General features: G+C 45.2%; 9 protein-coding genes across 12 annotated transcripts; 4 read left to right on the top strand and 5 right to left on the bottom strand.

Annotated features, from left to right (window-relative positions):
- Nucleotides 1-180: 180 nt before the first annotated feature.
- CPSF1 (cleavage and polyadenylation specificity factor subunit 1) lies at nt 181-5,416 on the bottom strand. The gene is made up of 2 exons (XM_064681825.1): nt 3,428-5,416; nt 181-2,895 (listed from the first exon to the last, which is right to left on the bottom strand). The coding sequence occupies exons 1-2, from the start codon at nt 5,315-5,317 to the stop codon at nt 415-417; spliced, it is 4,371 nt and encodes a 1,456-aa protein (XP_064537895.1). The 5' UTR covers nt 5,318-5,416; the 3' UTR covers nt 181-414.
- A 271-nt stretch (nt 5,417-5,687) lies between these two features.
- Nucleotides 5,688-16,134, top strand: Asx (Additional sex combs). Of its 4 annotated transcripts, none has more exons than XM_064681821.1 (12): nt 5,688-5,830; nt 6,380-6,661; nt 6,732-7,164; nt 7,229-8,267; nt 8,672-9,305; nt 9,365-9,469; nt 10,435-10,500; nt 10,563-11,524; nt 11,585-13,093; nt 13,157-13,447; nt 13,513-13,747; nt 14,631-16,134. In XM_064681821.1, the coding sequence occupies exons 3-12, from the start codon at nt 6,839-6,841 to the stop codon at nt 14,987-14,989; spliced, it is 5,526 nt and encodes a 1,841-aa protein (XP_064537891.1). In that variant the 5' UTR covers nt 5,688-5,830; nt 6,380-6,661; nt 6,732-6,838; the 3' UTR covers nt 14,990-16,134. The 4 variants fall into 4 exon arrangements, with proteins under 4 accessions (XP_064537891.1, XP_064537894.1, XP_064537893.1 ...); XM_064681824.1 differs by having other exon boundaries at nt 13,513-13,778; nt 14,631-14,748; XM_064681822.1 differs by lacking the exon at nt 5,688-5,830 and adding an exon at nt 5,862-5,980.
- A 237-nt stretch (nt 16,135-16,371) lies between these two features.
- Nucleotides 16,372-17,183, bottom strand: Ppcdc (phosphopantothenoylcysteine decarboxylase). Its single transcript, XM_064681831.1, has 3 exons — nt 17,022-17,183; nt 16,759-16,962; nt 16,372-16,684 (listed from the first exon to the last, which is right to left on the bottom strand). The coding sequence occupies exons 1-3, from the start codon at nt 17,181-17,183 to the stop codon at nt 16,424-16,426; spliced, it is 627 nt and encodes a 208-aa protein (XP_064537901.1). The 3' UTR covers nt 16,372-16,423.
- LOC135428039 (uncharacterized) lies at nt 17,135-17,518 on the bottom strand. The gene has a single exon (XM_064681832.1). The coding sequence runs from the start codon at nt 17,393-17,395 to the stop codon at nt 17,135-17,137; it is 261 nt and encodes an 86-aa protein (XP_064537902.1). The 5' UTR covers nt 17,396-17,518.
- Nucleotides 17,519-17,794: 276 nt separating this feature from the next.
- O-fut1 (O-fucosyltransferase 1) lies at nt 17,795-19,391 on the top strand. Its single transcript, XM_064681826.1, has 2 exons — nt 17,795-17,954; nt 18,021-19,391. Exons 1-2 carry the CDS (start codon nt 17,846-17,848, stop codon nt 19,109-19,111), a joined length of 1,200 nt encoding a protein of 399 aa, XP_064537896.1. The 5' UTR covers nt 17,795-17,845; the 3' UTR covers nt 19,112-19,391.
- Nucleotides 19,316-20,908, bottom strand: eIF3m (eukaryotic translation initiation factor 3 subunit m). Its single transcript, XM_064681827.1, has 3 exons — nt 20,751-20,908; nt 20,439-20,618; nt 19,316-20,385 (listed from the first exon to the last, which is right to left on the bottom strand). The coding sequence occupies exons 1-3, from the start codon at nt 20,793-20,795 to the stop codon at nt 19,447-19,449; spliced, it is 1,164 nt and encodes a 387-aa protein (XP_064537897.1). The 5' UTR covers nt 20,796-20,908; the 3' UTR covers nt 19,316-19,446.
- Nucleotides 20,909-20,932: 24 nt separating this feature from the next.
- Nucleotides 20,933-21,884, top strand: Ercc1 (DNA excision repair protein Ercc1). Its single transcript, XM_064681830.1, has 2 exons — nt 20,933-21,587; nt 21,642-21,884. The coding sequence occupies exons 1-2, from the start codon at nt 21,012-21,014 to the stop codon at nt 21,828-21,830; spliced, it is 765 nt and encodes a 254-aa protein (XP_064537900.1). The 5' UTR covers nt 20,933-21,011; the 3' UTR covers nt 21,831-21,884.
- On the bottom strand, nt 21,811-23,012 carry Ciao1 (cytosolic iron-sulfur assembly component 1). Its single transcript, XM_064681829.1, has one exon. It carries the CDS (start codon nt 22,911-22,913, stop codon nt 21,918-21,920), a length of 996 nt encoding a protein of 331 aa, XP_064537899.1. The 5' UTR covers nt 22,914-23,012; the 3' UTR covers nt 21,811-21,917.
- Nucleotides 23,013-23,509: 497 nt separating this feature from the next.
- Nucleotides 23,510-25,856, top strand: HPS1 (Hermansky-Pudlak syndrome 1 protein). Its single transcript, XM_064681846.1, has one exon. It carries the CDS (start codon nt 23,704-23,706, stop codon nt 25,516-25,518), a length of 1,815 nt encoding a protein of 604 aa, XP_064537916.1. The 5' UTR covers nt 23,510-23,703; the 3' UTR covers nt 25,519-25,856.
- The last annotated feature ends 101 nt before the right edge of the window (nt 25,857-25,957 follow it).

Genomic DNA, 25,957 nt, shown 5'->3' on the forward strand with positions numbered 1-25,957 from the left:
TAAATCATGTGGTGTAATTGGAGAAGACTCCTCCCTCGTATCTCTCATCTTTGACAAGGCAAGGATATACTCCTTTTACACATTTCTTTGTTTTCTAATCATGGATTAGTTTCCCATCCAATAAGTTGACAAAACACCTATATCTTCTAGCTGTCATTCCCGATATAATCAAAACACAGATTTCTTAGTGCTCACACGTATATTTATATATATCTTTTTTTGGAGGCAAATCTACAAATCGCTTTACTTAACAAAATAGTTTGTTGCTACTACGACATTATCGTAGGGTGGGCTGGGGCAGTTGGACTAAGATGACATGCAGCTGGCGTAACTTAACTAAAAATAATAAAACCTAGGACTACAGCTTAGGGATAACTTTACAAAAGTAGGCGGCAGGTGGGACCAGTTGGCAGCTCAGAACACGGCCGATAGGCGTTCAATTTCCAGCATATCGGCAAGTATTTCCTCGGTGCGTGTGCCAATCTTTTTGGCGACCTCGCTGCGCTCGGAATGGGCGAGCATGCGATAGGACCAAATCAGATCGCCATCGATGATGCAGCGCGATGGATTAATGCCCATTTTTTTGACCGTTTTGATGGTGCGATACTCCTTGGGGTTCAGGCCGCACAAATGATCCTGATAGGACAGCAGCACATTCTGCAGCATAAGGAATCGCCTGTAGACCTTCTCCGGCAACGGCAGACAGTAGCCCAGGGCGCCATCCAAGGTGCCATAGATGACCAAGTGCTTGTTCTCGTAGAGGAAGGGCTGGCGGTGATGCAGGCCCCGTTGATGGCACTGCACACGGAACATGGTGTTGACCACCTGGCCCAAGTGATAATCGGCCTTGCGCAGCAGCTTCTGACCGCCCAGAGATTCGCGCGCCTCCGGCTGATACATGTAGACAATCAGATTGCGCTCCGCATCGGTGACCAGAAAGCCCAGATTCGAGTTATCCACCATGAACTCAATGCCAAAGACCTCGAGCGGATTGAAATCGCGGGAGGCCAGTGAGAGCGTTCGATACTCCTCCTGGAAGCGCAGCAAACTAATCGATTTATAGACATCCGCTATAAAGATCAGGGATTTGACGGTAATTATCTGATGCACGTAGATGTTGGTATCGATGAAGGCGACGCCAATGAGATCACCATCGCGCAACTGCCAGATATAAATCTTCTGGCCTAGACCGGTTACCAGGAAACCGACGACATCGGAGATGGCCGAAACGGGTCCCTTTTGTTCCTTCTTAAAGACTTCCTTGAGCTTGAACTTGGTCATGGGCTTGCCCGGTTCCGGCACCACCTCAATAATATCATAGATATGTATATTGCCGCGACTGGTGATATCCTCGCTATAGTTGAAATTGGTGCCAATGCACAGATACTCCTTCAAGCCGGAGCGTGTGCCCTCATACGAGAGTTTCACTATCTTGAAGGCGGTGACATGCTCCCACGGCTCGAATTGTATGGAAGCGTCGGGCACAATTTCCCAGGTCTCCGGACTGATGAGCACCATTTCAAACAGTGAGCCAATTGGGTAAATGAAACGCTCGCCGCGACTCTCCTCGGACAGCTCCTTGTCCTCGCCGTTAAAGCGATAATATTTGGTCATGGGCTCCTCCTTCTGCGTAATCAGACAATAAACGCGATTCTCGCGATGATAGACCAGCTGACGAGGCGTGCAACGTAGCGGCACCTTGCGCACCGGCCAGGCGGCATCGTAGCTCAAATAGCTGGGCAGCACCGAGATCTTCAGCTCGTAGGTGGTATCGAAATAGAGAAAACCATGTGGTATATTCACATTGTTGAATGCCGCAAAGCTGCGCACATCCGCATTGCCGAGCAGCCGATGGATGCGCAGTTCGCCGCGTGCGGTGAGGAACACAAAACAGGGATTCATGCCGCACACCATGATCCCAGCCAGGCCGCCCACATTGACGAAATAGCGCAGCTTCTGCACATATTTGGGCTGCATATTATAGGATTCGGCCTCCTCAGCCTCATCGCCATCCAGCTCAATGTGCGTGGGCTGCTGGTCCAGCAGATGTAGTTGCTCCAGCTTACGAAATCGTATCTTCAGATGGCCCTTGGCATAACGAAACACCTGATAGATGAGCAGCTCGAGCCGTGTGCGCACCAGCAATAATGGTCGCTCGCCATGCTGACCCAGGCCCACCAGGCACAGCTCCAGCGGCAATGGGGAGTTCGCATGCTGCGGCATGCACGCGTGCAATATGCCCGCCTTGGAGTTCTCCTGCGTCAGCGAAATGGGCACAAATTCCATGGCATCGTTTAGGACCAGCGCCCCATTGCCCACATCATTGACCAAATAGACAAGCTTCATATCCGGCATGGAGTAGATCTCAAGTGTGCCACTTTGGCGTGCCACAACCAGCCAATAGCTAGGCTTGGCCTGCACCAGCTGGCGGCGCCACCAGTCCGAGTTCTTCTGCTTCGACTGCTTGGCCAGATCGGCCATGCTGTTCAACTTGAAGGCATTACCCGCATCGCCATACAGTAAATCCTCCTCATCCTCCACCTTCATGTGCGGCTCGGCCTTCATGTAACCGCCAAAGCTATTGGCAAAACCGGGGCCCGAGCTGCCGGTCAAATTGAGCACATCGTCCGTCTTGCATGTGAACAGTCCAGATAAATCCTTGTACGCTGCAATAGCCACCACAGCTGGAGAACTGCTGATAGTGTGCTTATTGATGGCCAGTCGAGGTGTGCCGCGTGTCTCGCGCAGCGCCAGCGTTATAACCTGTCCGTTGAGCACGCGGAGGCAGACATAAGGATCAGCTATGGACACCTGCACCACGGGCGAGCCCACATCGATCGGCACATTCTGGATGAGCCGGGTGCCCTGCAGCAAACGCACATGACGTGTGGTTACCTGAGGGAAAGAGATATATATATTAGTAAACCTCTCTTTATTATTAAATCTTTACTGTATTCAAAATCTTCAAGATTTGCCTACGGAGAGGGATTAAGAATCGTCGTAAACTGAAATAATCTTGATCTGCGTGTGGTCTAGGAAAATTATCTATTATCCATTTGGCTTATGCTTAAAATTAAGAGGTTAACAATCGATATTTATCGATTTGGCAGAAAGAGAGGATTTAACGAATTAATAAAATAATTTCATATGATACCACAAGACCAGAACCTATACTTAAGAATGCTTGCGTCTACCTTTGAGATATGGTTAATGAAACGAGCCTGAAAATCGATATTTATCGAAATAGTGGCAGCAATCGAAGAAAATATAAAATTGTTATGCAAACGATTTACGATAACCTATAAAAATAGGCGTTTGGTTCCTGAGATCGACTAGCTAATAATTAACTGAAGGATTCGCCTATTGGAACTCTTCTTAAATATAAATCCACGATTTTCAAGAGGCACAGGGTATCTAAATTCCTTACCTGCACTATAAAGCGCTGCTGGCCAAGATTGCCCACATATATAGTTGGCTGGTTGACCGTGAAACCCGTGTTCTCGATCTCGTTGATCTCCTGGCCTGTTTGCAGCACAAGGGTCGAGGAGCGTTGAGAGAGTAGCATAAAATCATGTTGCTCCTGGCGTGCCGTTGTCGGTTTACGTGTAGCATCATCAAACACCGTCCAGACATCCAGGCAGCCATCCAGCTCAAAGCTGGTGATGATCTGCGGATTGATGCAGTTGATAAATACCGAAAGTGCGCCATTTTTGCTATGTCCAGTGGCGGCGACCAGCTCAATCTTGACCTCATTGAGGGATTCCGCATGCGGGCGCAATGTGCTACCATCCTCCTCGAACTCCACACGCTCGCCGGCGCACATGTAATTGATGGGTGCCACATTGATGAGACTGTCGCAAACCTCAAAGATGAATTTGCGCAGCTGCAGCACCGAGGCCTTGGCGCCAGAGCCATATACCTCCAGCTCCTCATCCTCAATACGACGGGATTTGGCTTGCGATGGCGCCTCATGCTGGTCCACATCATAGACCTGCTCTTCATCCAGCTGTGGGGGTGCCTGCTCAACAGCCTGCTGCTGCTCCACGGCATTCTCCATTTCATCCAAAGTAATCACCGTGCTCTGATCCTCCTCGGTGAAGTGCAGCAGCAGCGAATTGCCTAGGCGAGAGCCCAAAAATATATACTCCGTGTGGCACACACAGATGCAGCTGGTCAGAACACTGGCCGCCGCCTTGTGGAAGTGAAAATTGCGCACAGTGCGCATAGAGTCCACGCACAGGGTAAGCACATAGAGATCGCCAGTGCGTAACGAAATAACTAGTTTATCTACATCGATGAAAGCGAAATTGGCGCAGTCCAAGCTAAGACGTACATTATCCTGCGGCTTAAGCGGAAAACTGGTGCTGTTATCCGCCGAGCTATTAAGACTGACGCCATAAGGCGGCACGCTCTGATTCAAATAGATAATGGCATTCACAGTCATGACCAGGCAGCCGCCAATGGGCTTCTGTATGGGAAAGACATGCAGGCAGTCATAGGGCAGGCTGTTTACAGTCCAGATAATGGGATGCACGCGCTGCTGTATATTCAGTGAGATGGCCACCAGCACGCAGGTATCGGAGCGCACCTTAATGCGGCCGGCACAGGTGCGCACCGGTTCGTAGAGTATAAGCAATGTGGGCTCATAATAGCCATGCAAAAATTGTATATCCAGCACATTGTCCAGCTTCTCGTCCAGATCAGCGAGCGCTATTAGGTAGGATGCCATAATGGGCGTGCGTGTGACCATAGCTGTGGGCGCCTTCTTAATGGGCTTCACATCGGCCAGCTCAATCTCATCGAGACTGTTGTCCTTGCGAAAGGGCAGCACCACCAGACGCTTGCCATATACGAGCATCACTGCACAGCGCGCATCCGGATCCACACGCACCACGGGCACATGATAGCGTCCCGTCCAACCACCGCGTATGTCCTCCTCCTCAAAATAATGTAGCGAGAGTGTTTTCAGGGTTTGCGTATCTGCGTCCAGCTGCAGCACCGACAGCTTTGCATCCTTAAAGCTAATCAGTAACGCATCCCGCATGCCGCCCGCCAGCGACACACTCTGCAGAGACATAACATTTCCATAGAGCGAATAGCTGGCTAGGCATTCGAGACGCATTTTCGGCGCCAGACGCATCTCGGTGGGATTAAGCTTTTGGCGCTGCGCCGCATCCACGTTGGGCGCAATACGGTACACTTTGAGCACATTGGCGCCGGCCACGACCAGATTCTCCTCGAGATTGTTGAAAAAGCGACACGTAATGGCAAATTCCACCGATGTAGCCGCGTGTGTCTGTTTGCACATTGAGAACATCTTCGCGGATTTTGTTATAATATTAACAAATAACTAACTAAAACATATCCCACTCAGCAACACAAGGAGGGCTGCCGGCGTTGTTTACATCTGTTTTACCATCTGCACAAAAGCTGCAAAACTATCGTAAAAAATATCGATAGTCATTACTACGTTGATTGTAAGTGCTCGATCTATCGGGGGCTTTCAATAATTTTCATACTATGTTTAGTTAAAAATTAAGGAAGCACTTAAGCTAACTAATTGTTATTATATTATTTATCGCTATTTTAGTGCATTCAGTATATAAAGTCGTATATACATCGCAAGGTATCACTATCGATAGCTTTTCACCATTCTGAGTTTGGTGTTGGCGCGATTACAGTTATATCGATAGTGCTGTCAATTGTTTTGCAGCTCTAGTTTTAGTGTAGTGCAGTTTTTAACATCCCTATTGCTCTCAAACTGGGAACCCAATAATTATAATTTAACCAACAAAAAATAATCATTCAACATTAGAATGTAAAACGGAAAGTGCGTGTTAATTATGTTTAGTTTTTAGTGTACGATGTAACAACAATTTCATTCAAATAACTGGAAGCTTTTTTTTGCTGCGTAGCTACACTCCGTGCGCGTAAGAAAGACAGCGGTTGGCGTGTAGCCAAAGCATATGTAAACGCTTGCGTAAGAAAGAGTCAACTCGATACAGCACAAGAAGCAGAAAAAGAATCCAAAATTTTGTAGCTCTCTGCTTCTGCTTTTGTTTGTGTCTTTGCAACAACCATTCAATATTTTATTTTTCAACTAAGTGCATTAGAACTAACTAATCAAGTGCAGGTGCGGGTGCAATTTAAAGTTTGGCTTGAGTAAAACGCAATTAACAAAAGCCAAAACAAACCACGCAAAAAGGTTTTATATGTGCGTGCGTGCGCGCGTGTGTGTGTGCGCATTATAATTACATATGTATATATGTGTGTCTCGTGTATGTGTGCATACATATGTATTATTCCTGCAGGGGCAAAAGCAACAAACCAACCAACTTTGCTCTCTTTTTTATTGTTGTTGTTGTGTTTGTTATTGTAGGCAACAAATTCACGGCGGACACACATATATCCATATATGTACGAAAAGGAAAAGGCAAAGAGCAGCAAATGAAAATTAGCGTGTGTAATAAATGTGTGAAAAGTGACTGGGCGTAAGGGTTTAGTGTAACGGTAAGACACACGGGCAAGCAATTATTGTAAAGTTTTTGCAATAAGAGGGGGCGCACACAACAAAATTTGATTGCCGCTCGGGCTGTGTGGCAGGCAAACCCCACCACGCGCCCTGGCACCCGTTGAAATGGCTAAAACTGCTGCTGGCCAGGTTAGTTGCTATTACGGTTGCAGATTTGCGGCAAATTTGTTTATAATTATTTTTTTTTGTTTTTTTTTAGTATGTTCGCAAAAAGCAATTAAACTGCCGCCTGACATGGACACAATAACAACAATAATAATTACGAAATACTGCTGAGCGTAGTTGTAAATAGTTATAAATATAAACATGAAAACCATAACGCCGGATACAATAGCATCAGCAGCGCCGCAACAGCAGCAGCAGCAGCAGCAGCAACAACAACAGCAGCATCATCAACATTTGCCCGCGCAAGGCGCCATCATTCCACAACAACAACACATAACACCTGTGATTATGGAAGCAACAGCGCATGTGAATCTCGTGGAGGATGATGATGAAAAGGATCCGCTGGCATTAGACGCTGCAGCGCATCAGACAACGGCGTCTGAGGCGGCCCAGCAGCACCTGTCCGGATCAGCAGCAGCGGCGGCTCTCAACTCAACCTCAGCTAATAAGCACACACATAGTCTGAGGTAAGCATATGGTTTTATTTCTTGCAAAAGTTGCATTCACTCACCTCTTATCTGCTTGCCACAGGCGCCACCTGCCACGCATCATTGTGAAACCTATACCGCCTGAGAAGAAGTCAATGCCCAGTGAGGATGCATTGCATAATGCTGGACTGCCGCCAGCACCAGCGCTGTTTGTGCCACCCAGCATTGCGTCTGCACCAGCTGCACCCACGCCTGTGCGCGGCATTAGCAGTCGTCGCATACAACAACAACAGCAGGCCAAAGCAGCAGCGGCGGCGGCGGCAGCAGCAGCAGCGGAGGCAGCAGCAGCAGCTGCAACCGCAGCCGCCTCTAACACCAGCGGGTCACCAAGCACCGCTAAAGCCGCAACACAAACCTCCACCATGCGTGAGGTGCTGGCCTCTATACCGGGCTTTAACAGCGTCAAGCCTCGTCGGCGCAGCAACAAGAAACTAACAACTGCTGCGCAAATTGAACAGACTAAGGATGGCAAAATCGATTTGGAAACGCCCGATTCAATACTGGCATCCACAAATCTGCGCGCTCTGCTCAATAAACAGACGTTCTCATTGCTGCCTCCACTCTATCAGCATAATCTCATACAGCTGTTGCCGAGCGTGGATCGTGAGGCCAGCGAGGTGGTGCAGCCGTTGCAGCCTGAACAGCCCACCACTAGCAGCGGCGGTGCCAGCAGCAGCAGCGGCAGCGTTGCACACGAAGGAATACGTCTGAGCGCCTCCTGCCTGAATAATGAGTTCTTTGCACGCGCCTGCCTGGAGTGGCGTGAACGTCTCAGCGAAGGCGAGTTTACGCCAGAGAATCAAATCAAGCTGAAAACGGAAGCGGAGCGCGAAAAGAACAAACTGGATCCGTGGAAACTCAAGCACTTTGAGCGCTACTGGGGCGAAAAGAATGCAAAGCGAGCGCCGAATTTAAACCCGCCAAGCAGCAAACTTAAGCTGGAGCCAACAAGGCAGCAGCAACGGCCAGTGCCACCTGCGCCACCGCCACCAGCACCACCACCAACACAGCAACAACAGCAGCAGCAGCAACAACTACAACAAGCAACATGTGATAATGAGACTGAACTGAAATTTAATACGGTAGGTAGTCGGAAGTTTACTAAAATGATAAAGCGCTGTTCTTGTTATTAGCAAACGAGCGCCATGTAACTTATATACACAGTGAACGCTCGTTAACAGCATCCATTCATAAGAAGCAAAAAAGTTCGACCTAACTAAAAGCGCTTGTTTCTGTTTAATTATCTGCCTTGTCTTGTTTCGGCATAGATTCCGTGTCGCTAAACCTAGGTTTTGGTTTAAACCCCGGTTCGTTTTATTCATAACAGGCTCGAACCGGCTTGCTGCCTGTTTTGAAAAAATAGCTCATTCAGTGATAAGAACATTTTCAGAATTTCCACTCCAAACCAAGTACTTCCTTTTATCGTGCGCCTTCTTTAATATAAATGTTTTCATTATGTTAATTTAAATAACTCATATACTTGCAGAGCACAAAGTGCGATATGACAACCACAACAACAACTGCAGCTAGTATGGATACAGCAACAACTGCTAGTGCCTCAGTAGAAGCAATAACAACAACGACAGACGCTGCAACTATAGAAACCTCTAGTAGTAGTAGTAGCAGCAGCAGCAGCAATGCTTTAACAGAGCAACAACGACGCATCCTCAAACGCCCCTCCAGCAGCCCCTCCCGACGCAAACGCAGCGATCCGACAACAATTGTCTTGGATGAGGTTGTAGTAGCTGATGAGCTGCCCACAACGTCAAAGGAGAGCAAACAAATAAAACGCGAATTAGCTGAGATTGTTCCTAATGCCATGGCAAATGTAACAGATGTTGTTGATCATGCGGGGACAGCAGGAATAACAACAACATCTGCAGCGGCTAAAAACCAGCAGCCACTTATCAACAGTACCTGTGATAAAATTGAGCCACCTGATGCACAGACACTCGCCACAACAACAGCAACAACAATAACGAAAGCAGAAACCGCAAACGCAACAAACACTAAAGCAATTCCTGCAGCAGCAGCAGCAGCAGTAACAACATCAACATCAAACATTGCAGAGACTATCACAAACTTTGCAGGCTATTTGCAGAACGTAGAGCTGGCAGAAGGTGTGTTAATTATAATATATACAAAATATTTTGTTTATACATATTCTCTAAATGTTTAGATACCAAAGCAACGGTCAATGTCACCCCAATGTCAACTTCTACAACAACTGCTTCAACAACAACAGACACCCATGACTTTGTATTTGCCGATACGATTGATCATGGTAAGCTTATTTTGACCATTTTAAATGCTAATTAAAATGTAGTTAATTAGTCATGTAGTTATATACAAAGTAATTTGGTTATGGTTAATTGTTTGTGTTATATAATATATTTTGTAGTTTGTATATTTTTCCCTGTTTCTGTTTATTTGGTTTTTAACATGCCCAATTTTAATAATTTGTAAAATTATTTAGATTTTTTTAACTTAATTATGTACTAATTTAGCTTACACAGCCCTAAAGCCAAAAATCTTTTCAATTATAGGGTTTTCTTTAAAGAACAATCGTTTTTTTTCATACATGTCTCAGTTTCCTTTTCAACGTTCGTTCAAAAGTTTTTATATTGTAAATGTTTCCAAAACATTGTTGAAATAAAGTTTTGTAGCTGTATATATTGTAGCTATGTATCATAATTTTCTATGGCTTTCTATTAATTTAGTTTTTATATTAACTAATTGAAATTATAAGCTTGTTAGTTAATTTTATTATTTAAAATTTACTATTGGCTTTATTTATGCATATGTTTTTATATGTTTTCCAAATTTTATTGAGCTAAAATGCAAAATTTCGGAAAATTACATTTGTTAATCAAAATATATTTAGACTAAAATGTAATATATTAATTTGTTTTGTTGTATGTATCCAGTTATAGTTATTTATTAATATACATTTTAATTTAAAACAATATTATAGTTGATTGTCATAAATTTCTTAAAGCTTATCTCTTTATAAGAAATTACTTTCTACCTTGATTCAATCGTTTTTTTTTTGTTTTTATAATTTGTAATGAAATTTCAAAATTGTTTTGTACTCAGTAATAAATATAATACTCTTAATTGTATTCCATTTGGTAAATAATTGTGATTATTTTTTCAAAATTTTCAAAAGCTTTCACTAATATTAAAACTCTATTAATGTATATTCCATCTCCTGCTTTAATGGTCATTCTTCAAATGTCGCCAACGCAGCTTACTTCCACAATCATCAAGCAGCCATCAGCCACGCCTACTACTCTTCATCATCATCGCCCAATTGTAATTTTGATCAATTTCTTCACCGCTTGTCAATTGACTAACTAATTTTTTCGTTTGCTTAGCGACAGCAACAATCATAAAAGTGGACGATCATTGTGATAAGCAGCTGGAGGATTCAGGCATGACGCTGGCCATGTCTATGCCCATGGCTAGCAGCTCTACAGGCTCATCGCTGGCGACTACAACGCCCGTGAGCTCGCTCGCATCCAGCAGTTGCGCCTCTTCTTCGTTGTCCTCATCGCTGTCCTCGTCCTGCTCCAGCAGCAACTCCTCCTCAACAGCAGCCACCACAACGACGGCACCTGGCGTGGTTGCAGCTGCATCGCTGTCACTGGCCACAGCGGCGGAAACAACGCTCGCCGATATGCAGGCCATGCTCAGTACTGTGGCCACGCTCCAGCAGCAGCAGGAGCAACAGCAGCAGCAACAACACGTGTCGCCTGCTGTGGAGCTGCCCGTGGAGTTGAACTCCAGCGAAATGTTTCAGCATGTGCAGCACGATTGGAATTTCGGTGGCATCAAGTTGCTGGCAGCAACGGCACCAGCTTCGGGAAATGCGACTGTGGAGCAACTGCAGCAGGCGGAGCAGCACTTGAACCATGAGGCTATCCAATTAATGGATGTGGTGCATGAGGCAGAGGAGGTCATTGATGACATGGTGGAGTGTCATAATTTGCTGGACAATGATGTTTGTGAGCAAGTGGCAGATGAAGAAGATGAAGACGACGAAGTTATTGACGAAGATGATGATGTAGTTGAGTGCATCGATTCGGAGCAACAGGAACAGGATGATGTAATGAGTGCAATGGTCGATCATGTTATGGATGACAGCGAGAGCGATGCAGTGCGTGATATTGTGGACAAGCTGCAGCAGCATCATCAGCAGCAGCAACAACACCAGCAGCAACAACAACAACAACAGCAGCAACAACAACAACAGCTGCAGGCACAGCTGCAGGATGTTGTGCAATTGACGCAGCATTCCTTTATGCCACAGGCTCACAGCAGTGACTATGCGAATGAGGTGAGTACCGCATCAATTGCAACCAGTTATATTTTAAATCATTGCTCTCGCATTCCACAGATCACCCATGAACTGCTGTGCGATGCAGTGCCCATGTCCGCGGCCGAAATGGAAGTGTCGAGCACTGTCATTACCAACAGCAGCAACAGCAATGATAGCAGCAATAACTTGAGCCTGTGCAGCAGTAGTAGCAGCAGCATTGCCATCAATCAGCTGCCACAACCGACAGCTGCTGCTGCTCCAGCTGCCCCGGCACCACAGCAACAACAGCGTCAGATTTTGGTGGATTCCAATGGACAAATCATAGGCAATTTTTTGTTGCAGCAACAACAGCAGCAGCAGCAGCAACAACAACGCCAACAGCAACAGCAACAATTACAACAGCAGCAATTGCTGCAGCAGTTTACATTGCAAGCAGCCGCACAGCAGCAGCAGCAACAACAGCAGGCAACTAGCAGCAATGCACTGCAAAAATCGCATCAAGCGCTACCCGTAACGCTACGCAAACCCTTTGAGATCAACAGCAATGGCGCGCAGCAATTTTTGGCGCCCAATTTGCTGGCCCAGCAGCAACAACAACAGCAGATCGAGCAGCAACAGCAACAGCAGCAACAGGTGCAGCAAAAGCAACAACAACTGCAGCAATTTGCGCTACAGGCGCAGCTTCATCAGCGACAGCTTCTAGCGCAGGCAGCTAATAACAATCTGCTGCAGCAGCAACAGCAATTGCAGCAACAACAGCAAAATTATCAGCAGCAGCAACAAGCTGTTGTGCCGCCCAAATTCATAGCAAAGCCGCTGAATATAATATCGATGACACGACCCGCCAATGCATCGCCCAACGCGGCAACAGCCGTAGCAACATCAGCAGCTGCAAACAATCCACAAATTCCGTCCACCTACGCCAATGTTGTAGCCGCAGTGCAGCAGCAGCAGCAGCAGTCGTCAACAGCGCAGCAACAGATCAATCACAACAGCAACTTGCAGCAGCAGCAGCAACAACAACAACCGCTGCAGCTGCCTGTTCCTACTGTTAACAATGTGCTGACCATGAAAACGCTGCCACCCTCGGGCGTGCCCACAACAATTGCCCAGCAGCGACTGCAGCCAAAGATGCCCACGGGAAAAGGACGCAAGGCGACCACTAATCGATTGCCGCCGGGAGCTGTCAATCTTGAGCGTAGCTATCAAATCTGTCAGGCGGTCATACAGAACAGTCCGAATCGTGAGAACCTCAAGGCGCAGCTGCGCCCGCCGGCGGCCATACTCAGCCAACAGCAACAGACAACGGCAACAACTGTAAGCAGCAGCAGCGGCGGCGGCGGCGGCGGCAGCAATTCAGCACTGAACGTATCCACTGTAGCGGCCGCGCCAATGAGCAATTTGAGTACGGTGAGCGGTAATGTGACAGCAGCAGCAGCAGCAGCTACCGCTGCCGCACCAGCACAAAATCTGCTCAAGCAGGAGGAACTGCTGGTCAGCGGTGCAGCTGCTGTGAACGCAGCGCCAGCACTGCCCGCCGGCATGCCGCCCAATGTGATGGGTGTGGGCAGACCTGGCGTCTATAAGGTAATAATTTCGCATTAAGGATTTGAAATATGTTATATAAACCCTTCATTCTTGTATGCCCAGGTCATAGGTCCGCGCATGAGTGGCTTTCCTCGCAAGAAGTACGTACAGCGCAAGCCCTCGCCCACAACGGTTATTAGGCACATGTTAACTGCGGCGCCTGGTGCGTCCAGTTCACAGCAGCTGCAGCTGGCCGCGGGTCAGCAGGTGGCGCAACAGGCACAGCCCGCACAGGAGCAAATATTGCATCAGAATGGTACTGGTCAGTATGTGCTGGTGCACCGTGCCAATGTGGGTGCCGCAGACAATCAAGCGCCGCGTGCCTCTAGCGCGCCGCCATTGCATCAAAATCAGGTGAGTGCCATGAAGGGATAGCTATGATTGAACAACGCAACTAAGTAAATTGAATTCCCTTACAGTTTGTCGCCGTGCAGAATCCGCTGCACAACCTCAATGGCATAAGCATGGGCGGACGCGGGCGTCCGGCTTCTGTAGACAATAACAACAGCGCTGGCAATGGTGCAACCGCGCTTGCCACCAATGATGCGCTGCATCATCATGAGCTGCATCAGCAACAACAACAACAACAGCAGCAACAGCAACTGGGCAATGTGAGCGCGGCCGCGAATATTGTGCGGCGCAATATCGCTGCAGGTAAATTGGTGTATTATTAGTGCTTAGCGAGGTACGTCTTTCAAATCACCGCACACAAATTCCAACATTCATTCATTCATCCATATCACAATTTGGCACGCATTTATTAATTATGACAATAGATTTGTTAGATTTACCTATTTGGGGAACAACAAAATATACACCCGTTGACTCATAATTTTTCGTTTCCACGTAACCTTTTGCGTATGCGTATGTTCGAGTATGTAAACTGCATGGTTTATTTCTTAATTTAATGCATTCACACGTTGTGGAAACTTAGTTAAGAGCTTAACATAAGAGAAGAGATGAAATAATATTTTATCATATACTTTGTCATCTGGGTATATTCATAAAATGAGAGGTGGAACAACTCAAAATTGTACGCAGATGTAGAAGTCGCTGCACTCGAGATTTCGGAAGGTCACTAATTAAAGAACTGATTATTTGCTGATTTTATATTTATTAAACATCCGTCTACGATAGTTGAGTTGTCTCAGTTATTCAGTCCTTCAAGCAAGAAAAATCTCCGAGTTCGCATATCACGCTATAGAAATATAAGTATGTAGAGATGTGCTAGGATAATACGATTTCATAGTCAAGAAACTAAGGAAAATTGTATGTGAAATTTATTATTATTATTTATAATCAGCAAAATGGTCTCAAGCCTGAAAATCGGTTTAGTTTTGACAATTTGAAACTTATAAATTACATTTACGAGTAGTTTTGTAAGTTTTGCTTCTTATGTTAACCTTAACTGTGAATGCAGCAGATGTATTTAAGTATGTATTGTTAATATTTTTACCTTAATATTATTTTTTTTACAATATATATAAATAAGGTGAATTTTAAATTGAATACTAAAACTTTGTTCTACACATAAAAGGAACCAACATTACCTACATAGACGGCAGCAACAACAGCAACTCGGCGGCGGCGGCTCTCATGGATGCGGGCAACAACTACATAGTGACGACCACAGGAACAGCAACCGCAGCGGGAGGCGTAGTAAATCAACAAACAGCCCAGCAACAACACCAACATCAGCAGCAGGCGCAACAGCAACAACATCCTCTACTGCAATTGCATCAAAGCGGCGAGAACACGCCACCGGGCAGCGAGGCAAGCAACAACAGTTGCGCCTGCGCCCTAAACGCGATGGTGATTTGCCAGCAATGCGGCGCGTTCTGTCACGATGATTGCATCAGCGCCTCGAAGCTGTGCGTATCCTGTGTGATCAGATGAGAGCTAAGCCTGCAGATGCAACTGGAAAACGTATTATAGTAATATATAGAGTTAACCACATTTAGATGCAATGGCTAATATATATGTATATATATTAATGTATTGGCAAGTCGAAAAGTTAGTTAGTTAGTGCGCCCCACCCACATAGAAGAGGAGGAAGACAAATGTGTATTAAAGTTAATTTCTGGTTGCTTTCGACCTATAACCCGACAAAATTTATAAGCTAGACTATAAAACTACACCCAACTAGACGCAAACCAAGTGCAGAGGCTTGAGCAAACACACACACACTCTAAACTCACATACACACACACACACACACAAAGCTATAGCAGGAAATCGCTTGCGTAAAATGTATTTTTTAATTTCATGCGCAGAATATGAAAGCCATGTAAATAGAGAAAGTAACTATTGGTAGTTGGGCTGGGGGGGAGAAGACAAAACTTAGTAAGCAAGCAAGTGTTGTGTATTTTGTGCTTGTTGCGTAGCCCTAAGAAACTCTGTTCAAGTGTTTGTTTATAGGGCTATCGCAATGGCACATACAAAACGATGATATGAACAGAATGTAAACACTCAATGTAATTTAAACAAAACAAATTCAACAAAAAGGCAGCGGCAAAAGCAGCAAAAACCAATATAAAAAAAACAACAAAGCTATGTACATATTTATGTTTAATATTAAATGTAATTTATAAATGAAAAAAGTATATATATATATATATATATATATAAATATATATTTACGATTAAGCTAGAATTGAGAAACTTCAAACTTAGGTTGACATATGCCTGAAGACTATATTTTTTATAATTTGTCGTTGCAGCATATGCGTGATGATAATTCAGTTGGTTCGTTTTTAAAATACATAAGCAACTACATAATATACATACATGCAACTACAATACATACATACATAATATATTTTACTGTGTAATTTAAAAACCTAAGCTTTTTATTTCCCTAATCTAAGTTTATCATTCTTCACAACCAAACACACACATACCACAACCACATCTCTAGCATACACATAATATAGCGCATAAAAGTAATTGTAATTCACATATTAAACAAATTGATTTAAAAGCATAAAACTGTTGATAAAACAAACAAAAACACAAATATACACTGAAACAAAAAACATAAATGTACATTGAGAAACTAAAATGCAATTAAAAACAAAAAAAAATATTATAACAAGATGGAGGAACAAAATTCAAAAGAGAGAAAAACAAAAAAGGAAAACGAAAATCATTTTGCTCCTAGATGCACTCAAAATTAACCAATAAACATTATTACAAATAAATTGAATGAAAAAAAAAAACAAAACCTAAAGAGTATTTACTCACTACAAATGGACCTTGACTATAGAAAGAACCACAAATTATTTAAACAATACCAAAATCTTTTTATTTTTAACAGACAGAAAAAAGTATTTACAATGGCAACTGAAAAGCGGACACAACTGACGACACAATTGTGGGCACCTCGGCCATGGCGCCATTTCCCGTATCACCGCACATTAGAGTCTTGGAAATGCAGGGTATCTCCTTGTAGCCCCAGCTGATTAGCTTGTCAATCTGTTCGCGCGTTATGGGATGATCGTACATGCGTGTATTCATCGCTGGGGCAAAGAGCAGCGGCTTCTCCAAATCCCAAGCGCGCACCACGCACAGCACCAGATTGTCGCAAAGGCCCTGTTAAAACAAATACAAAAAACCATATATTTTTATAACTATCTAATGTTTAAACAAAGATAAGTTAAACTTACAGTGGCTATTTTGGCTAGAGAGTTGGCGCTAAGTGGCGCAATTAGCAGCATATGCGCCCACTTGCCCAGCTCAATGTGCAGCACGGGGTCGCCGCGTTTGTTCCAGGTTAGCCACTCGTCACGATTATGTAAAATGGGCACATGTTCCGGCACCTGCTCCAATTCAAAAAAGTGTTTGGCATGTTCCGTTATAATGACCTTAACCTGTTGGCAATTGGAAAGGGTTAATTGACTTGAAGATGGAGCGTGGTGCAGACACTCACGTTAAATTTATAAGAAAGCTTTTCGTTGCTTAGTTCGGATATTAATTGCACCAGTTTAATGGTGGCCACGCTGCCTGTGGCCGCAATGAGCACATTGCGTTCCGGCTTCAATTTTATTGCTGCTGCTGCTTCTCTTTTTCCGGAAATCCCAATTTCGCCCATTCTGTTTTTTCCATAAGATTGTTGTCCATGCGGCAGCCCAAATACTCTTGCGCCTCTGCCCGGCACTTGGCGTTGTCGTTATCGTTGCGCCGCAAGCAACTGGCGTAGATTAGGAAGTGCTTCTTGCACAAGCTCTCGTGATCTAATGGAAAGCTGCCCTTCTCCGGCGCTGTGGGTATGAACTTCTTCTGACTGTAGATCTGAGAAGTCATTTGTATGTTTGTCACCACCAAGATCTTATCTCAAAATATTAATAAGCGAGCATACGGCAATTATGAAATAGATAAAACGTAAATAAAGCAAATAAAAACAACTGTCAATTGGGCGTGAGTGAGGCTGCCAGAGTTTTATACTAAAATATAAGTGGCAGCACGATAACATATTAAACCTGCAATCGATTGAGAGCGGCTTCCATATAAACAGTGCTGCCACTATAACGATAGCTATATCTTATAAAAGAAACTAACAATAGAAATGGCGTTATTTAATTACCTAAAATCCCAATTAACAATACCGACGAAAATAAATTTTACATTGGCCTTAGTTTAGCTTAATATCCATTTTTGAAACCAAATTTTTAGCCATTTATAGCCAGTTTTATTTTTCGATATAGTTCTTTACGTCTTTCAAATTCTGGCAACACTGCACACGAAGCCGGCAGAATGCAGTGGCTTAAAATATTAATTTGTTTAATTTCAAGTTTAATATTAAAGACAAACGCCCAGTTTGAGCGTGATCCTAATGGCTATATTGCCTATTGTCCATGTATGGGTAAGTTTTGATAGGTTTTCTTGCTTTTATGTTTTGCTTTAAGTTTTATTTATGTTTTGGCCTCAGGACGCTTTGGCAACCAGGCGGATCATTTTCTGGGCTCCTTGGCCTTTGCTCGCGCTCTAAATCGCACATTTATATTGCCGCCATGGGTGGAGTATCGCAAGGGTGAAATGCGCTCTCGACAGGTGCCATTTGACACGTACTTTGAGGTGGAGCCCCTGCAGGAGTTTCATCGCGTCATACTCATGTCGGACTTTATGAGCCACCTGGCTGATGAGGTTTGGCCCGCCTCGGAGCGCGTATCCTTCTGTTATATGGAGCGGAAGAGCTTGCAGCAGGAGAAGAACGATCCGAATGCGCCCAACTGTCATGCCAAGGATGGAAATCCATTTGGTCCATTCTGGGACACGTATAATATTGACTTTGTGGCCTCCGAGTTCTATGGTCCACTGCATTTTGATGTACACCACAGTGCCATAGCCACCAAATGGCAGCAAAGCTATACGGCCGATAAGTGGCCCGTGCTAGCATTTACCGGCGCGCCCGCCAGTTTTCCTGTGCAACTGGAGAACCGCGTATTGCAAAAGTACTTGAAATGGAGTCCACATTATAGAGAAGCAGCTCGTGAATTTATTCGCAATGTTCTGCCGCGCGGCGCTTTTGTTGGTCTGCATTTGCGCAATGGCATCGATTGGGTGCGCGCCTGTGAGCATATCAAGGACAGTCAACAGCTCTTCGCATCGCCGCAGTGTCTGGGCTATAAGAATGAGCGCGGCGAGCTGTACACGGAACTGTGCATGCCCACCAAGGAGGCAATTGTGCGGCAGCTGAAGCGCATAATTAAAAATGTACGTCAATCGCAACCGAAGAACGAGGTGAAATCCGTTTTTGTGGCATCCGATGCGAATCATATGATAAGCGAGCTGAGCAACGCGCTCAGTCGCATGGATATCAGCGTGCACAAGTTGCCCGAAGATGATCCCTATCTTGATTTGGCCATATTGGGACAATCGAATCATTTTATTGGCAACTGCATTTCTTCGTACAGCGCATTCGTTAAACGTGAGCGGGACACTCACGGATTTCCCTCGTATTTCTGGTCTTTTCCTAAAGAAAAGGAACGCCAACAGTCCAAGCCGCATGAGGAGCTATGAAGCCTGACAATCTTGAACAATTCTCAAAAAAGGATGCATATACATCAGGATGGCATCAGCTTTAAATTTAATTTTAAAGCTTACAGCAAGTGTCATCAACGCATAGCATATTTAGTGTTAAGCTAGAAAGTATTCCCCACATCTGACAAGAACAAATCCAACTAGGATGATTTAACTTATAAGTTGCAATTAATTAGATATGTATTTGATTTTACTTAGAAATTTATTCAAGCTTGATTTCTCACGCATTCCTCAAAATAATTTAATATGTAAAACTTTACCCGCGCTTTTTATTTGTTCTTGACGTCACTTAGGTATGTGTTTTTATTTTCTTCTTAATGTATCAGCTTTTGCGTGCGTGCCAGATCCAGTTGTGCAGATGATACGTTCGTCAATCCCTCGCGCACCGAGCTAAGGTTATCCTTCCAGGCCTGGAGCAGATCGCGCAGCTGCTCCCATTGTGGTGCACCAAAGGTGCGATGCATTGTCGAGGAAATGTGAACCTTGCGATTGGCCTGATCGAGACGCGCACGCACCAGCTTTGTCTTCAGCACTTCAATGACAAATGGCTCCACTTCATCCTCGCCGATTTGCAACTCCTTGGTCAGCGTATCGAAAGTCATTTCAGGAAAGCTTTCGGCCAGCTGCATAAATGTCAGCAGACGCATTTTCTTCATGTTCTGCTCGTGGTTCAGGCCCTGCGAGTTGACAAACTCCTTGTGATCCTCATAGAACTGCACATACACGGGCAGCTTGTCGGACACGAAGATAGACAACAAATCGTGTATCAGATCGCCCTCCAGGAAGCGCACGGGTTTCAGCGATAGCAAAGGATCGAGCAGGAATGTATTGGGATCGGCCAGGGCGGTGACAATGCACTTCATGGCATCCTCACGAGCAACGCACGCATTGTCTGCCGTATAGGTGCCCAACAGCTCAATCATGACCTTAGAAGACAGCTCCAAATTGGTGTCCTTGGTGACATCGTGCAACAGACGGTACAACTTTTGCATCTGCTCACTGGATGGTGGGCAGTTGGCAAACTGCGACTTCAGCTGATCGACGCCAGTGAACACCTCCAGCACCTGATCGCACTGCTTGGCCACCTGCACCAAATGATAGTAGACATGGTAGCGCAAGGGAGAGGCTGTGTCCAGATTGTTGAACAAACGCCACAGCGACTGCAGACAGACTTTGGCCAGCGGCTGGTTGGGCGCCTTGGTCATCTTTTCGCAATAGGCCAACACAATGTTCTCACCACGATCCAGAGGTATCTGAAAGTATCATTGTTAAACTATTTATTGGCAGTTATATACGATATATATACCGTTATCATAATGGATACAATGCTGTTAAGAATTCCATCAATCTGAGCTGGTTCACCGTCTTTGAAGCAGGCTTCACAGACACCGATTATTTTATGCAAATCATCTTCCACGCCTTTATTCGATTTCTCCGATGAGATTTCGGCACCAAGCTTTTTAAAATACTTGCGCAGCTCTTGCACCTGTTAAAAAATAGATACATTCAATTTTATTTTGTATTTACAAAATTTGTTTTTGCACCCACTACCAACATAACCTCACTTTAATGTTGAATGCGGCACAGAAGGCACGGTAAAATATTATTGAAACATTACCTGTTCATCTAACGAAAGGTCTATAAAAACCGGATGCGAAGCCATGGTTTTATAGATTGTTAAGTTATATATTTTTGCAAAAAGAATAAACAAATTTGCACGCACACGTCGTCGTCGTCGTCGTCGATGAATTGACAACTCGAAAGGAAAGGGCAAAACAATAATAGAGTTGCCATGTTGTATGAAAAACTATCGATTGTAGGAACGCGGCGATAACGATAATTGTATTTCGAGAAATTTGTTAAACTGCCGGGCTGTAAAATGGAAGACCTTAACGACGACTCATTTGATGATGTCTTGGCTTCAATGGAAATGCCCACAGCTCCAAAGCAGCCGAAAACACAAACAACGACAACAACAGAAGCATCTATCAGCAGCAGCACCAGTTCTGCTGCCGGCACAGCTAAGCCGCCGCCTTCAAATCCTCACAGCGTTTTGGTGCACAGCAAGCAACGCGGTAATCCCATACTGAAATCCATTCTCAATGTGCCCCTGGAGTTTCGTGATGATATTATACCAGACTATGTGGTGGGTCGTACTTCCTGCATACTGTTCCTGTCGCTCAAGTACCATAATTTGAATCCCGATTACATTTGCCAACGCCTCAAGGCGCTGGGCAAGATGTATGAGCTACGCGTGCTGCTGGTGCAGGTGGACACGCCAGAGCCGCACAATGCGCTGAAAAGCTTAACACGCATTTCGCTACTGGCAGATCTAACGATGATGCTGGCCTGGAACGCCGAGGAGGCAGGCAAAATCATAGAAACATATAAGCAGTTCGAGAAGCGTCCGCCGGATTTGATTATGGAGCGCGTTGAGTCCAATCCGCATCAGAAGGTGGGTGTGATGTTCAGTCCTTAATGTAATTTCAATGGTTTTCATCCTCTGTAGCTTGTGGCAGCTTTGACCAACATTAAACCAGTGAATAAAACGGATGCCGTCACGATTTTGCAAATCTTTGGCAATCTGGAGAACCTTATTAATGCCAGCGAGGAGCGGCTTTCCCAAGTTATGGGCTTGGGACCACGCAAGGCCAAGAAATTGTACAAAACGCTACACGAACCCTTTCTTAGCAAATAAGGCCAATTTATTGTAACAGTTATATATTACAATACACAATAGGAAAAACTTAAATTATATACACAAAACCGGGACAGAAAGATATGATTACTCCTGCAGTTTCCATATCTTGATGGTGCCATCGTCGCTGCAGGAGATCAGCTGACCGGCCGTCACTGGATTCCATTCCACCGCATTCACATCCTGTTCGTGTGCGCTTTCCTCGGCTGTTAGCAGCTCAAATGTGGGCGCATCTCGTTTGGAATCGCTGCTCTCTTTGAAAATTCGAATGCCATCATCGCCACAAGCGCTGGCAATCAGGCCTGTCTGCTTGCACCAGGACACATCATAGATGGCACGCGAGTGCTCTCCGGACAAGGTGCACACGCATTTCCACACGGTGGTCTTGTCGGGCGTGGCAATGCCAGCATCATTTCCCGGATGATAGGCACGCCAAATCTTAAGTGTGGCATCATCGCTGCAGGAAACCAAACGCTCGCCATCTGCATCAAAATCAATGCTCCACACTGTGCTCGTGTGCGAGCTGAGCGTCGCCGTACAGTCCCAGTCGCTATCGAGCGCGCTCTCGGCAAACATCTTGATTGTGTTGTCATACGAAGCTGAGGCCAAGACTTCCTTTGTTGGATGCCACACCACACGCTTCACATCCTGCGAGTGTGCGTTTAGCACAGCAGCGCATTCGAACTCATCATCGCCAGCCACTTCCCAGATCCACACTGACTTGTCGCGCGAGCAAGTGGCCAACAAGCCGCCGCTGCGTGACCAGCTAACGCTCTTCACCTCATTCTCGTGCCCCTCCAGCGTTGCAGTGCATTCGTGCTTGGACCAAATGGCTGTGGTGGCATCAAAGCTGGCGGAGGCCAAATACTCACCGCACGGTGACCATCGTACCTCGCGTATGGTGCGCTTGTGCCCATCAGATAGTATGGTTTTGGTGGTCCATGTGTTTCCCGAAAGTGACCAAATTCTGATGGCTTTGTCTTCGCCGCAAGAGGCGAAACTATTTCCCTTTGGATGCCATGCAACGCCCCAAATTCGTCCTTTGTGTCCCTGCAGCGTGTGTTCGAGAATAAGGCGACCCATAATTAAAGTTGTGTAGTTTTAAGGTATTTATATTAAATTATATATGTTGGTTTCTATTGATAACGCTGCATGCGTAAAGTCCTAAAAAACAGATGATAGTCAAGTGTTCAGTTCCGAACTAGTTTCATCGCGTAGATCTTTGAACACAACTTGAAAATAAAAGTAGTACAATCAATTAGTTAATATTGCAACAAAACTACAATGCAATTATACGTTTTTATATATAAATATTCTACAAGCTGGAAAGCTGCGTGTTTTGTTACATTTTAAAGAAAATAATTTAACTCGGTAACTGAACTGAACTCATATATCAACTAGATGGCAACGCTCAGCTCGTATCACTGACAAATTCCAGTAGTAAATAAATAATCGTCTAAAAAGAAAATATATTATTTTAAATTCATATGTAGACTATGATTTAATAGTCTTTGGTTTAATACTACGTTCCACAGCAACTTTGCCAATATAACCAAGTTCAGGTATTTAGTTTTAATTCGAATTTTCAAAGTAAGCGCCAAGAACATTTTCCCACAGCTATAACTATCGATATTTTTTGGCACAACGATAAAAATGAGCACTGAACTGTAACACGAAGATTTACAGTTAAAACAACATCTACTAAATCAACAATCTACGTTTTACTTTTAATAAATACACACTGAAGTTAGTTGGTTTAACTTTATTACGTGGCAGCTGAAGTATCGCTGACTGCCGCACGCCGCGGATCATCTACACAAATAGACAAAACTAGTGCATTGTGTTTTGGCCGTTTCTTCTTTCTGATAAGAAAATGAACGGTCTAATTGTATTCAATAGCGCCAACGATGTGGCTTATCAGAATTTGAATGGAGATCTAACGGAGAAAATATGCAATATAGCAATTGCACAGGGTTTGGTGCCCGCCGGCAGCGTAACGACTCCCGGCGCCGCCCTGGACAGCAATGTGCTGTTGCAGATATTCAGTCCCATTATCAGCTCACAGCGGATTATGCATTGTCAGTTTGACAATGCCTATTCGAGCTTCCAGTGCGAGAATGGCTTCAATTTGGCCTTTGGCGAGCTCTTGGGTTTTACTTTTTTGAAAATTGGCCAAACCGAGATTGAGCAACTGATGCGGCAACTGGGCGTGGCCATTACACTGACACGCTACTTCTATGGCGCCAATTTGTTTGGCGCACAGGCTGGAGCCATGCAGCAGGAGCTGCTGACGCTGTGCCTCAACTGTTACGAGTCGCAGCTGTGGCAGGAGGAGCAGGCCTATTTGCTGGAGGCTCTGCCCAAGCTGCTCATCAACACAGAACTGAAGCGCACTGTGCACGTGACACTGGATGCGACGCTGGAGCAACTGCGACAAACGGGCGGACAGCAGCGGGCACATGCCCTGCTTCTTGTCTCGCATAAGCTGGTGGCATTGAATAGCACACGCCAGGCGCTTCCCTTGGCACCCGCCGATTTGCTCTTTCTGGCCATCTTAGCGCGAGCGCTACAATCCCAGAAATCCCAACGCGCCGTCGCCGTTTTCCTTCAAGGAGTTTCACATGATGTCAATTCTGGCTGTGTGCCCAGCATTGTGCATCTGTCACGCCTGCATGGCCATCAGGTGCTGCTGCAGATCATCGAGTACGGCCACATGCCGCTGACCAGCTCCATATACGATACATTCTTTGTGCTGCAGAAGATTGTGGCCGTGCAGCAGCAGGGCGATGCGGATGCATTGAAGCCTGCTTACGAGAGTCTGGAATCTTTTGTCAGCCAGACCTTGACGGCGCTCAAGCGGCATCTGAAGCAAAGACACGAGGATTTGGAGAGCTGTGTCAAAAAGTTTACGGCACGCTGGGAGAATCTGCGCAAGATGTACGTGGAATTCTTCAAGAGCTTCGAGCGCGAGCTGCTCGTCCGCATCGAATCCAATTTGCCAGCTTTTGTGGAGGAGCTGAAGCAACTGTTTACGCTCTCCTTGGCCAGCTGCGACAGCGCCAGCAATCAGCAGCTGGATCAGCTGGCCGACTCGGCAGCTGTGGTTGAGGCCAAGCTGCTGGAATTTGCCGAATTCCTGGCGGTAAAAGCGGCGCGCAACATCTCCATTGATGCTTACTTGGAGGACTTTCCAGGCCTGGTGCATTTCATGTATGTCAATCGCAGCTCCGGTCAAATGCTGGCGCCGGACTTGCGTCAAAACAGTCCACAGCTGCTGCCCAAGTCCAAACTCTGGCACATGGTGGAGTTCACTCGCAGCTATTTAAAGAAGGGCCAAACCACAGTCATGTGGAAGGATCGCACATTCCATTATTCGTATTTCCTCTGGTTTGAGGATCTCTCGGGTGGCATATTAAAATGCACCCTGGACTTGCAGCAGCATTTCCTATCCACGGGCTTTGGCGCCGGTGGCAATGGGCAGAAGACACCAGCAGAGCCTGGCGCACTGCCCATGGATTACTACAGCGAGCTGGCCGAGCTTTGCTTTCCCAAGCTGGCGCCAGGCAAAGTACGCGTCTATGAATTGTACTGCATACATTTGGGCCTCGTCACGGCCACCTGCGCCGTGGAGCATGCCCGCCGCTTGGTGGCCACCATCAGCGATGTGGTTGGCGAGGAAACATTTTAAATGGCATTGTTAGTTTAATTTAGTTATATATTTATTTTTTGACATTCCTTAAAAGATGCCGCACGATGCTAGTCAACTTTTGTCCCTCTACTGAAATGATATATCAGACGAATATTATATATAATCCTCTAAAGGATCCTCTTAACTTTAATGTTATTTTAATCCATTTCTTGAGTTGATATATACTTCCGAAGGTATCAAACGTTATAGACCTTAAAGTTGCTTTGATTGTTATTTTTTGTGATTTTTGTTTATTTCATTTTATTTTAGCTATAATGTATACATTTTAATATTCCATTAGGAAAACTAGTTGTTAACGAATAAATCCTAAACAATTATTGTTGATGTTTCAGTTTACAGTTTTTAAGGTATTTGGTTCGAGCTCCGGTGTGCGTTAATTCATTCAATTTCAATTTAGAAACGAAGCCACATTTCTATG

Source organism: Drosophila montana, unplaced genomic scaffold (genome assembly GCF_035044405.1).
Source record: "Drosophila montana isolate Dmon_TW-CO22-7 unplaced genomic scaffold, ASM3504440v1 contig_2438_1, whole genome shotgun sequence".
Lineage (NCBI taxonomy): Eukaryota > Metazoa > Arthropoda > Insecta > Diptera > Drosophilidae > Drosophila > Drosophila montana.

Coding starts and splice junctions, on each gene's coding strand:
- CPSF1 (XM_064681825.1), bottom strand. CDS start 5,317: ATGTTCTCAATGTGCAAACAGACACACGCGGCTACATCGGTGGAATTT. Junction 2,896..3,427: donor AGCAGCGCTTTATAGTGCAG/GTAAGGAATTTA, acceptor TCTTTCCCTCAG/GTAACCACACGTCATGTGCG.
- Asx (XM_064681821.1), top strand. CDS start 6,839: ATGAAAACCATAACGCCGGATACAATAGCATCAGCAGCGCCGCAACAG. Junction 9,306..9,364: donor GAACGTAGAGCTGGCAGAAG/GTGTGTTAATTA, acceptor CTAAATGTTTAG/ATACCAAAGCAACGGTCAAT. Junction 9,470..10,434: donor TGCCGATACGATTGATCATG/GTAAGCTTATTT, acceptor TCGCCAACGCAG/CTTACTTCCACAATCATCAA.
- Ppcdc (XM_064681831.1), bottom strand. CDS start 17,183: ATGGGCGAAATTGGGATTTCCGGAAAAAGAGAAGCAGCAGCAGCAATA. Junction 16,963..17,021: donor AGCTTTCTTATAAATTTAAC/GTGAGTGTCTGC, acceptor AATTGCCAACAG/GTTAAGGTCATTATAACGGA. Junction 16,685..16,758: donor CTCTAGCCAAAATAGCCACT/GTAAGTTTAACT, acceptor TTGTTTTAACAG/GGCCTTTGCGACAATCTGGT.
- LOC135428039 (XM_064681832.1), bottom strand. CDS start 17,395: ATGACTTCTCAGATCTACAGTCAGAAGAAGTTCATACCCACAGCGCCG.
- O-fut1 (XM_064681826.1), top strand. CDS start 17,846: ATGCAGTGGCTTAAAATATTAATTTGTTTAATTTCAAGTTTAATATTA. Junction 17,955..18,020: donor TGCCTATTGTCCATGTATGG/GTAAGTTTTGAT, acceptor TTTTGGCCTCAG/GACGCTTTGGCAACCAGGCG.
- eIF3m (XM_064681827.1), bottom strand. CDS start 20,795: ATGGCTTCGCATCCGGTTTTTATAGACCTTTCGTTAGATGAACAG. Junction 20,619..20,750: donor ACCTTTCGTTAGATGAACAG/GTAATGTTTCAA, acceptor ATTTTTTAACAG/GTGCAAGAGCTGCGCAAGTA. Junction 20,386..20,438: donor TTGTATCCATTATGATAACG/GTATATATATCG, acceptor TGATACTTTCAG/ATACCTCTGGATCGTGGTGA.
- Ercc1 (XM_064681830.1), top strand. CDS start 21,012: ATGGAAGACCTTAACGACGACTCATTTGATGATGTCTTGGCTTCAATG. Junction 21,588..21,641: donor AGTCCAATCCGCATCAGAAG/GTGGGTGTGATG, acceptor CATCCTCTGTAG/CTTGTGGCAGCTTTGACCAA.
- Ciao1 (XM_064681829.1), bottom strand. CDS start 22,913: ATGGGTCGCCTTATTCTCGAACACACGCTGCAGGGACACAAAGGACGA.
- HPS1 (XM_064681846.1), top strand. CDS start 23,704: ATGAACGGTCTAATTGTATTCAATAGCGCCAACGATGTGGCTTATCAG.